This window comes from Talpa europaea (assembly GCF_964194135.1).
Source record: "Talpa europaea genome assembly, chromosome: 5".
Lineage (NCBI taxonomy): Eukaryota > Metazoa > Chordata > Mammalia > Eulipotyphla > Talpidae > Talpa > Talpa europaea.
In genome coordinates, this window is record NC_140071.1 from 121,270,656 (window position 1) to 121,282,477 (window position 11,822).

The 11,822-nt window shown below is 38.8% G+C and overlaps 1 protein-coding gene across 1 annotated transcript in view; it reads right to left on the reverse strand.

Moving 5' to 3' along the window:
• Positions 1-11,527, reverse strand: part of NSUN7 (NOP2/Sun RNA methyltransferase family member 7) — a gene marked incomplete at both ends in the record, with an annotated part of 31,022 nt that extends 19,495 nt beyond the window's left edge. Inside the window, 3 exons of the mRNA XM_084233424.1 lie at positions 4,394-4,524; positions 4,897-4,955; positions 11,215-11,527. Coding sequence (XP_084089550.1) covers positions 4,394-4,524; positions 4,897-4,955; positions 11,215-11,527 — 503 coding nt within the window. The remainder of the gene's footprint in view (positions 1-4,393; positions 4,525-4,896; positions 4,956-11,214) is intronic.
• Between the last annotated feature and the right edge of the window lie 295 nt (positions 11,528-11,822).

Below are 11,822 nucleotides of genomic sequence, written 5' to 3' on the forward strand. Positions count from 1 at the left end.
TGTGACTCTTACCATAATTTAATCACTTCAAAAGTAATTTAAGGTATGTATACAGTTATAGAGATTTGTATGTAAATATATAATATCAGATTGAGGACAAATCCAAATTAGGATAACCAGACATATTACTACTGTCACGAAATATCCTGTGATTACTATAAAACTTTTCCCATAGCTGTAAGGCAAAAGCATTGACTCAAAGGAAATCTTTGCATATTCTTGATCCAGAAGTCCATCTCCTGTTACAATGGGAATGTTATCAGACAATTGCCCGACTATCTCCTCTTAACAACACTCCTCATACAGTCAGAATGAAATAAACTTGTATTAATGTAATATCAAATTATACTCAATATAGTATGTCCCAGGAAAGAATGGCCAAAACTAAAGTTATCCCCAATGTTTCCATTTATGGTAGAAACCCACTGGTGTGTAGTCTAAACACACCTGCCCTTCAGGGAATAGAACCTCTCCTCTTCTGAAAAATATCCCTCCTCCTTCCTGACTACGATCCATGTACTTTTCTTGGGAGCTGTCTCTGACTCTGGTCCTCAGCCATAGCTGAGTGGTAGAGGTTGGGCCTCGCTTGACCCACCTCAGGGTCAAGAGATTTCTTTAGCATACCAAATAGAAACAGAGTCAAGTCAATCTTTCTAGTGTTTGGCGCTGAGATTGGAAACTTCTGAGTCCTCCCCACCAGTATCTGACTCTGGGAAGAAAAGGATAAAAAGAAGAGGCCAAAGGGCTTCCCTGGTTGCGTAGCGTTTGAGCACTGGGCTGCAAAACTGCCCGCAGCCTCTGCAGCGCCGGTTCGATCCCCAGCCACCGGGCGAGGGTCCCACATGGCGCGCAGACCTCTCCTGCCGCCCGCTGCTCCCCTCAGCAGTGTACTTCGTCAGTCTGCCTGCTCTGCTCTCCCATCTGGCTCTGGTGAATTCTCTCACCCTCCCGCGGTTCTGACTGTACCCAGTGCTTGTATAAATAAATAAATCTTTAAAAAAAGAGAGAGAAAACAAAGCACAGGTAGAAGCTGAGACTAGAGCTGAGGAGTCACAGGATTTACTCACGCTCCCTGCAGTCTCAATGTTCATCTTTTCATGAGATGCTGTCTAATCAATTTTCCCTTTTGCCTAATTTAGTTTGAGTGGGGACACAGTTGCCAAGAAAGAATCCTAACTAATACAAGAGGGTTTTTTTTTTATATGTTTTACTTCTTTTAGATTTCAAATTTTTCAGAAATTATATTAAATGAACAAAATAGCACACATTTTTGAGTGTCATTACTAATTCTTAACACCAGAAATGTAATTCTCTTTAAATACAAATTGAATTTTTTCTTAATGCCAAAAGATAATCTCCAGTGAACAGCTTGAATGCCCCATACAAATATAAAATCAGACACCATATTGATGACTGTTCAGCCCATCCCCTAGGTCAGTGAAATAGACTAAGACTTTCTAAAGGAGAGACAAGAAAATGAGTGATTAAAGGATCTAGGGGGGCATCTGGCAAATAAGAGGCTCTGGAACATTACAAGGGCTAGAGAACAGGGAAAACAAGAAAAAGGATATAGCTGAGCAAATATGATTTATCCCATGAAAACATGGTTGATTTAATACTCAAAACATCCTCTGGGGCCTCCCCTGGTGGCGCGGTTGAGCGCTGGGCTGCAAAGCTGCCCACAGCCTCTGCAGCACTGGTTCGATCCCCGGCCGCTGGGCGAGGGTCCCACATGGCGCGCAGACCTCTCCTGCCACCCGCTGCTCCCCTCAGCAGTGTACTTTGTCAGTCTGCCTGTTCTGCTCCCCGCTCTGGCTCTGGTGAATTCTCTCACCCTCCCGCGCTTCTGACTGTACCCAGTGCATGTATAAATAAATAAATAAATCTTAAAAAAAAAAAAAACAACATTCTATGTAAATCACCTCACCACAATAGCAAAGAAGACAAAACCAAATGATCATTTCAGCTTTCTAAAACTTAAATCTCTGTTTTCTTAATTTAGCAAAACTACGGTTCTCCCCTTGGGATCCCTTCCTGTATGAAAGTTAGAAAGTGCCTGTAGGCATATAGCCAGAACGATTCCGGGGCTCACCTCTCTGGTTTTCATTTTCTCAGGAATCAAGTTTCTGTACTGCTTCTCTAATGTCCAAAACCTCTGCCTCATACATTTTGTCCAGTTTCCTAGTTGTTTCTACTTATCTGGTGTCGGAAGATAAGTCTGATCCAAGATACTCTCTCATGACCACACAATCACATTTTAAAATGACCGCCGTACCTGCTGTGTAGAATGGATTGGGGGACAGTAGGAGCAGCAGGCTGGGAAACAAGCAAGCTCTTGCAGTGGTACCAGTGACGGATTATGGTGCTTGGGTGGTAAGAGTGGAAAAGTAGACAAATTCAGCACATGTCTTTGAACTGAAGTTACAGAATGAGGGATACAAGGAGCCAGATGACCAGCAGGTAGATAGTGGTGCCTAAACTATAATCAGGAAGACTTCAGGATGCACAGGTCTGGGTAGTTTGGGAGGACAGACTACCAAGTCTTCTTGCTCCGGTTGCCTTATTCTCCAATTCTGTCTCACAAAAGTCCAATAAATTATAAGGCGGTAACAGATTCTAAGACTAATGTCAGAGCACTAAAAGTGAGAAAGGTAGAGACTGTGACCTCTTTTTGTGATTGTTTTTTAATCTATTCACATAGTATTATAATGATAGTTGCATTTTATATAAGATCTTGCATATGTCAAAAATGATCATAGGTATCATCCTGGGTTATAAATCCAAAGTCACGAATAAATGGAGAAAAACATACAAGTTGGCACACATAGGTGTAAGTGTGATTAAAGAAAAGGTCCTTGAGAGAGACATCAACAACAAAGGTCAAACACAATGTCATGAAGAGGAATCATTCTCATTCAATTCTTGCTACATAATTACTTTCTTCTCTAGAATTTCTCAAAATGAGTCTTTATCTCCTCCATAGAAATACACTAAGGTATGAATGGTTCTACTTCTCTGGGGAAAACAGTGTCTAATCCCAAGTCCCAGGAGATGTGCAGAGGATCCAGCTGGAGGATTGGATCCATTTCAAGAACCAATCAAATTCCTGGGGATATTTAAATAATAGCAGCAGCACATGAAATTTAGTTTTTGTATGTGCTTAAAATTAATATGAATTTCAAAGGCAAAGATCAACAGCTGGGACTACATCAAATTAAAGAGCTTCTGTACAGCAAAAGAGACAATAACCAAAACAAAGAGAAACCCCACCGACTGGGAGAACATTTTTGCACACAACACTAATGATAAAGGACTGATCACAAAAATCTACAAAGAGCTGATGAGACTCAATAAAAACAAAGAAAATAATCCAGTCAAAAAATGGGCAGAACAGCTAAAAAGAAACTTCTCCAAAGAGGAAATACAAATGGCCACCAGGCATATGAAAAAATGTTCAACGTCACTTGCAATCAGGGAAATGCAAATTGAAACTACAATGAGATACCATCTCACACCAGTGAGAATGGCACATATTAAAAAAACTAGCAACAACAAATGCTGGCGAGGATGTGGAGAAAAAGGAACTCTCCTGCACTGCTGGTGGGAGTGCAAACTGGTCCAACCACTATGGAGAGCTGTGTGGAGATTTCTGGAACTACTAAACATAGAGCTTCCATATGATCCAGCAATTCCACTCCTAGGTATTTACCCAAAGGACACAGAAACATCAATTCCAAAGAGCACCTGTACCCCTATGTTTAGAGCAGCACTATTTACAATAGCTAAGCTTTGGAAACAACCCAAATGCCCAAAAATAGATGACTGGATCAAGAAGATGTGGTACATGTATACCATGGAATATTACTCAGCATTCAAAAAAGATAAACACATGTAATTTGCAACAACATGGATGGAGCTGGAAGGGATCATGTTCAGCGAAATAAGCCAGAAAGAAAAAAAAAAAAAATACCAGATGGTCTCACGCATAACAGGAATCTAGAAAACCTAAATAAGGGACCAGGAAAAAGAATAACTATAAGAAAGAAAAAAATCAAAATCAACAAACAACTATGAACCAGAGACACACTTGGGGGCGGGGGGGAAGGAGGGATTTGGGTCAAAATCAGGGGGTTGCAATTGTATGGGGAATATAAAAATCAAAAAAATTAATATGAAGGTTTCATGATTTTCCACATGTTTATAAGTTGGATCTTACAATTCAAATTTTCAAAAACAATTTGATTTTAAACAGAATATTTAACCAGTTCAGGACAGCTTGAAAAAGGAAGAAACTTACACACTTTTATATTTGTCTGTATAAATTTTAAATATTTTACCAAAGAAGAGACTAATAGCAATTTAATGCAAACATTCTTTTCACTTTTATAATTACCTGTTAAGGAGGTTCTCCACTTCTTGAACTTCCATTACCGATTCTTCGTTATCAGAAAGGAGACGAGGTTGAAATTTTCTATCTTGGAAATCATACAGCATCACAATAATAAGGCAGCTCAAGTGATCTGGCTACCACAGGAAACACACAAAGAGAAGTAGGCAAACAATATCTAATAGCAGTATTTCCCATTCCATTAGTTTTCATAAGAAATCAGGAGGATGATAATTTTTACATAGACTCATTGTATTAGGAGATATAGAAGGAATTCAAAATAGAAAAAAAAATACTGTAAAGACCAAACGCTTCCAAGAAGACTATTTTTGGTATGTTCATCAGAATCAAAGGAGAAGGGTCTGTACTGCAAGTGTTAGAAGCAGGAAAGAGCTGAAGATGTATTTTGAAGCAGTCCCAGCATTAAGTAAACTAGTTATTTGAGTATTTTTTAATACTTTCTAAATAACTATCATGAAAGAACTAATTATATAGAGTTTTCTACTTACTATTGTGGTACTTGAATAGATATAGCTGTCTATTAATATACTTTCCAAAATATCTTGATCTGCAAGACAAGAAAGATGTCACTGAAAACATCAAGGCAGAAAATGAAAACTTTGACATCACAATATACTTCTGACAATGTCACAAGTAGTTTTTACTTTCCTAGCTGAAATATAGCTCAATTCTTGATAAAGATTTCAATTATAATGCCATGCTGAAATGTTTGCAGTCTTTACAAATCCTAAATCTTTGTGACCCAGACTCCATAGTCAAGGAAGCACTATCTGAATATTCAAAGCAGTAAATAAGGAATTCCAACCTTTATGTCCTTTAAAATACACTAAAGAGGATCTAATTTATAATGCCTTATTCTTTTTGTATATTGCTGTATTTAGTTTGCTAATACTTTGTTTAGGATTTTGTTTCATGTTAAAGTCAGGGAGGATGTTGTTTGATTATTTCCTTTACTGTAATCCCCTTGTTTATGTTGGTATCTGGGTGAAGCTGACCTTACACAATGAATAGGAAGTGTTCCTTCTTCCTTTATTCTCTCACAGAGTTTGTGTTAGATTAGTATTATTTCTTACTTAAAGATTTGGCATAACTCAAAATGAAGCCACTGATAAGGTGACGATTACTCTAACACCCAAATGACAAGAAGTCAGCCATGTGAAGATCTAGGGGGAGAAAGCACTTTAGGCAGAGGGATAACTGCAAAGATACTAAGTGCAAACAAGTGGACATATTTTTACAACACCACAGACTGCATGTGTTCCTTTTGTGACAACAATACAACTTTACACACACACAAACATCACGTAACAAATGCTTTAGTCATTTGTACAGAAAGTTAGGCTAGTTCAATTCATCTAACATTTATGGGAAACTATATGCACAGCACATGATGAATTTCAATTTTTAACTGGGGGGGGGGAAATTAAAAGGAGGTAATTTAGGAGCACAGTTTTTGTAAGAAATCCTTTGCATACCATTATCAATATTTTAGCTACAATGTGGCTGTACTCTACAAGGGGTCATATCCCTCATTTAACTTTTTTTTAAGATTTATTTATTTATTTATACAAGAACTGGGGTACAGGCCAGAGGTGGGGGGGGTGAGAGGATTCACCAGAGACAGAGTGGGGAACAGAACAGGCAGATCAACCAAAGCACAATGCTGAGGGGAGCAGCGGGCAAGCCAGGAGAGGTCTGCTGCGCCATGTGGGTAGCTCCCTGGCCAGGGATCGAACTCGTGCTACAGTGGCTGCAGACAGCTTCATAGGTTGCATCTTAACCCCTTGCGATACCAGGGAGACCCTCCCCCACTTAACTTTTAAGGAAAATGAAATTTCACACCCTTCATATTTATAAACCAGTTTCTATCTGCTTCATTGTTTCTCCACAAGACTTCCAATTTTTGTCATGGAAAATATGGTCACCACAAGAATGAAGAATTTCTAAGACAACATGACCACGTCAGCTGTAGAACTTTGCGTATCGGAGTGCTGGACTCCTACAAAACAGGAGGCATTGTGAAGGAAAAGCAGACAGAATATGTTTTTTGCCAACAATGAAATATTTTTCTAGGGTTCTTGTCAAAACCATTATCATCTCTGGCCTGTTCCAGATACTGTGTGGAATGCATTGCCTTCTCATATCTGCAGTTCATGTAACATCCTCACATAGTACCATAATCTTTAATAGTAACTGTATATTTCAGATAGAACTTTCTAGGTGCTAGACATTGTTCTAAGCACTTTTCAGATATTAACTCATTTAATTCTCATAACATATTTGTGAATTAGGTGCCATCATTATCCCTGCTTTATAGAGTAGGAAATAAGACAAGGAATGGTTAAGTAAGATGTTACAGCCCCACAGCAATTGGCAGAGCAGACCCTGGTAGTCTGGCACCAAAGTACACGCGCTTCACCACGACATTATGCAGCTTTTCCTCATCTCACTCATAACACACAAGAATGGCTAAATAAAACATACTGCTAATGCCTGATTTGGGTTATCAGGACTTACCTGAAGACTCCAAACCTAACCTAGTTAAGCACAACAGCTCCAATTATGCCCCAAGCCCCACTGATTAAAGTCTTTTCTCTTCAGTCTGTTGAAGAGCTGAAGGAAACTCTTAATTCCAATGCCCCTGTATTTCCAATTCCCTCCCTCTCCCTCTCTCTCTCTCTCTCTCTCTCTCTCTCTCTCTCATCATCCCTCCCATTCCAGCCGTAAAGTGGAACATGCTTCTTGTTTTGATTCTCCGCTAGGTTCTCCCTATTTTTATGTGTTCGTAGTTTCCTTCATATGAGAGATCTCTAGAACCTTCACTTCAAGAAAGCTAAGATGCTCCTATAATTATAAAATATAGATGAGTGGGGGTTTGTGATTGAGGGAAAAGGGAGACTTGAAACAATCACTGTAGTCTTCTTGACAAAGTAGTAACTGTCACTAACACGTTGGAAAGAAGATTTAAGAAAAGCATATACCAGGGAAAAGAAGATGGCATCACCAAATGCAAAATTACATAATACAAATAAAACAATGTGAACCACAGAAAACACTAGAATTAGAAATTGGGGTGCGGGGGTGCTTCCTTTATACCAGAGGAGATTTTTTTCATCGTTTACTCTTCTTCCTTGTTTGGGTATATCATTTAATCTCTTCTTAAGCTTCCCTCAAGTTTTTTATATGCTAAGCGAGAATCTTTCTTTTCAAAGGACTGTATATCAAAAGGTATAAGTGGTTTTGTGAGCTGCAATGTGATATGCAAATACAAGGTATTATTATTGTCACTCAAGAGAATTGCTTTAACTTCTCCGTGATGCTCAGAACATAAGAGGTTATTGAGCTAGATTGTTTTCCTAATGAACAGCTGTGCAATCAACAATTAAATCAGCAGGCCTGGGTGGCCAAACCCTATACATTCCAAACAAAGGTTTGGCCCTCAACTGGCTCCTGATACATAATCCAGTGGACATCTTGCCTGATTAAATTGTCTTTGTACACATGGGGCCTTGGCCCACAGTTTAAGCTTGAAAAGCTAGGGATTGAGTAAGATTGACCTCTGGAAAAGCTAGGGATTGAGTAAGATCAGCCAGGAGAGTGCTCATGGTCTATAGGTGCTCTATGACTCATGGTCTACACAACTGACTCCAATAAAAACCTTGCCCAGCAAGGCATGATTGAGCTTCCCTTGGCAATACTTCATCCATGTTGTCTCCTATTGTTGCTGGGAGAATTAAGGACTGTCCAGAAGGCTCCATTGGGAAAGACATTAGGGAATTTGCATCTGGTCTCTGTTGAACTCTGCCCTACACAAATTTTTTCTCGTGCTGATTTTAATCTGTATCCTTTCTCTGGAACAAATGGTAACCCAGGAGTATAAGTATAAGTTCTGTGAGTCCTAATGAATCATTGAACCTGAGGATGGTTTATTTTGTCTTGTCCCAGCTCCAACTACTAGTTCCCAAAGCCATAACCAAATCATACATTAAGCATTTGCTATGTTATTCACTAACAGATTTTTCACAGTCAGTTCATGGGACGGCAAGTTCACTGACTGCTATGTATATCTAGAAGGATGGGGAAATACTAAGTCAAGAATAAGATCAGGATTTCAGGGACACCTCTCCTCGCTTTCCCTCTTCATTTGTTGCTCAGTAATATATTTTTAAAAAATCATTTTGCCAATTTTTCTTCCTTTTTAATATTTAGCATTCCTTGAAATATCCCAAGAGTCTTTGAAAAAATAAACTGGCTGCTAGCAATCTACTTCCTTGATAGAAGTCACACTCAGTAAGAATGTGCTACTCTTCATTACCTTCTATAATAGAAAATTGACCTCGGGGCTATTTATTAAAGCAGGACTAGTAGATCTTCATTTCAAAAAAACATTACCCTGAGCCCTTTAAAAGTTTAAAAGGTTAATCAGATAAACACACTCTCTGCTTTGAAAAGCTTATACATAAAGAACACCAACAAGAAGTAAACAATAAAACTGAAAAACATGCAACACTACCAAAGAAATATATTTCACATTTGTCTAACGAAGAGATTTTTCTGTCATTTTTTCTTCTACTTCCTCAAAAAAAAAAAAAAAGGTAATTTGATCTAATTACCTACCAGAAACTCACCAATAAAAGGGACCATTATCCAAGTTCTCTTTAGTTTTTACATTAACCTTTTCAGCTTTACTGCTCCTATAAAACCTTTGGAAAGAAATCCTGCCTTTTCTTTTCTGAACAGTGATTCCCTGAACCTAAGCCATACAAATGTTACATCTACAAAATATCACATGGAAGAAACACTAATAATCCAGAAGATAAAGATGAAAGACACAACACCCAGCAATGTTTTAAAGTTTCTAATTATCTTAGAAACCCACTGCATTTCAGAATTCTAGTTTTATTCCATTTGACATTCAAAAATTATTCAGATGATAATAGAAAGCAAGATATTATTATAAGAAGAAAATACAGGCCACCCTGGTGGTGCAAGGGGCTAAGACAGAACCTATGAAGCTGTCCACAGCCACTGTAGCATGAGTTTGATCCCCGGCCAGGGAGCTACTCACATGGCACGGCAGACCTCTCCTGGCTTGCCCGCTGCTCCCCTCAGCAGTGTATTTCAGTTATTCCTCCTGTTCTGTTCCCCGTTCTGTCTCTGGTGAATCCACTTACCACCCCGCCCCCCCGCACCTCTGGCCTGTACCCCAGTTCTTATATGCATAAATAAATAAATCTTTAAAAAAAGAAGAAAATACTTGTACCAAGTAAACAAACATCCATCTTATTTTAGAATTTGAACTTATAAAAGATGGACATATCAAGGAAAACCAGATCTGGTGGGGTCTAGGAAAATAATTTACTGAATGGAGTTTTCTGTGTCATTAAAAAAAGATCAGATAGTCACAAAACCTTTTCTTAAAACAGAAATAAAAATTTGGAGAAAGAAAAAGATAGCATACTAACATATCACTATGGCATGGCCATCTAGTTAATGCACTGGTTTTACACAGAATTTTTTCAAGTTTTTTCAAGTTATTGATTTCTAAAGGTAAGACTCAATACTCTAGTAGGGAAACAAAGTCTATAAGAGAGTTTTGTCATTAAAGTTAGGAAACAACAACAAACCTAGATGCCCAGTCAGTATTTTACTGTTGCAAAAAAAAAAAAAAGTAAAAATATTGATATAACTCAATATTTAAAGTCTAACGCTTGGTTGGTCTTCAAAACTACATTTTTTTTTTAATGGAAAGGAGGGAAGAGATGAAACCAAACTGAAGATTAATTTGGAGGAGGAAATATGAACAAGAGAGATTTTTAAAACAAAAAAAAAAAATCACAAGCAGGAGAAAAAAAAGAATGAAACTAAAAAAAAAAACAAAAAACAAAGAAAGCTTTAATTCAACCAAGCAATTGATAAGTGCCTGTAGAATGTGCAAGGCCCATTAAGTACTAATACTAAGGAAATATGTCCTGAAGAGTATTTCCCTTTCAAGGTGTCTTTTTTGGAAGCTCATCATTTCCACCATCCTAACATACTCCAAATTCTGGAACTTCTTTTTGGTACTATAATCAGTTTACAAACCAATGAAAACTTCATAGTTTGTATTACAGTGTATTGTACTACAGTATATTAGTTCAGTTTATACCTAGTACAAAAATAAATGTCTCCAGACCCCTTGACTGCTCACTCTTGTTATTATAGTATCTGGTTCTAATTTAGTATCATCCTCAGAAGTTAATTAACCACTATCGAGAGGATCTGAAACACTGCACCGAAAACCCTCCAGGCAAATGAGTTTGGAGGAATAGACAAGCTCCCCCAAATTAAAGCTATTGCCTCTGAAAGGGATCATCTTAATTGGAATTGATTTAATTTTGATATTGCTCTTTTTAAACACTGCACCTTTTCTTCTTTATTCCATCTCTTGTTTCTCCCATCCCTTACTGGTTTTCTCTCTGTGAAAGTTCACAAAACAGAAAATAAGCACAAAGAATGGAAAGAAATAGAGAGAAGACTATGATTGTATACTTTAATGGATTTTCCTTTCTGCTTAAGGACCTCTCTCCTCCTCCAGTTGACTATCTGTGTATTACACTAAGGACAGGCACAGGGATTTTAGCAGTGAAAAGGGCTTGTTTTACTCCAACTCTCTCAATTCCTTCCCCTTTGCAACAGACCAAAGACAAGCATGTTGGGTAACAACAAAGCATGTGTTTGCATGTGTGCGGAGAGTAAGGGGGGTGACGAGCTCTGCAAATTCTCACTGTTTTCTTAGACTTGATCTTTAAGATGGTACTACTCACACTTCAGGGTACTGAAAGCCAGCTCATAGGACAAACGTTGAAAGGATTCGTCCCCAGACTCCGACAAGGATGGAAGGGGTTCATTCCCGTACTTGATTAGGACTTTCTCTGGTGACTTTTCCATTCGAATACCCTGAAAAATATTTGCTGCCATAACGTAAACGCAGTCCGGATAGCCAGTCTTTTCGGGTACAGGGGCCATGTTTGTTTCGTTGGATGCTTCGCCACCTGACAGTGCCAGGGGCGCGAACTGGGCGATGTCCTCGGTATCTTCTTGGTTTGCAAACTCCAGTTCACTTGTGGGGTTCAGCATGTTTGTCCGGACCGTAACTCAAGCCTGAATTACAACTCAGACATTCCAAGAAGTGGCTTTCCTTTCCCCTTAAGCATCGTCTCTGCGAAAGAAAAGATAACCTCATCTCGGTGAACCATCATTTCTGCAGGGCCACCCTCGGAGGCCGCCTTCGCTTGGGTCTCAAAGGCGGAAAGGTGGCATTTACCGGCGGATCCGTGCAGCCCAGAGCTGGGGCCCAACAAAGGCCCAGCGAAACCTTCACACTCTAAAAGGGGGGCGAGGTGTGTGTGTTGGGGGGCAGCAACTTTTCCCG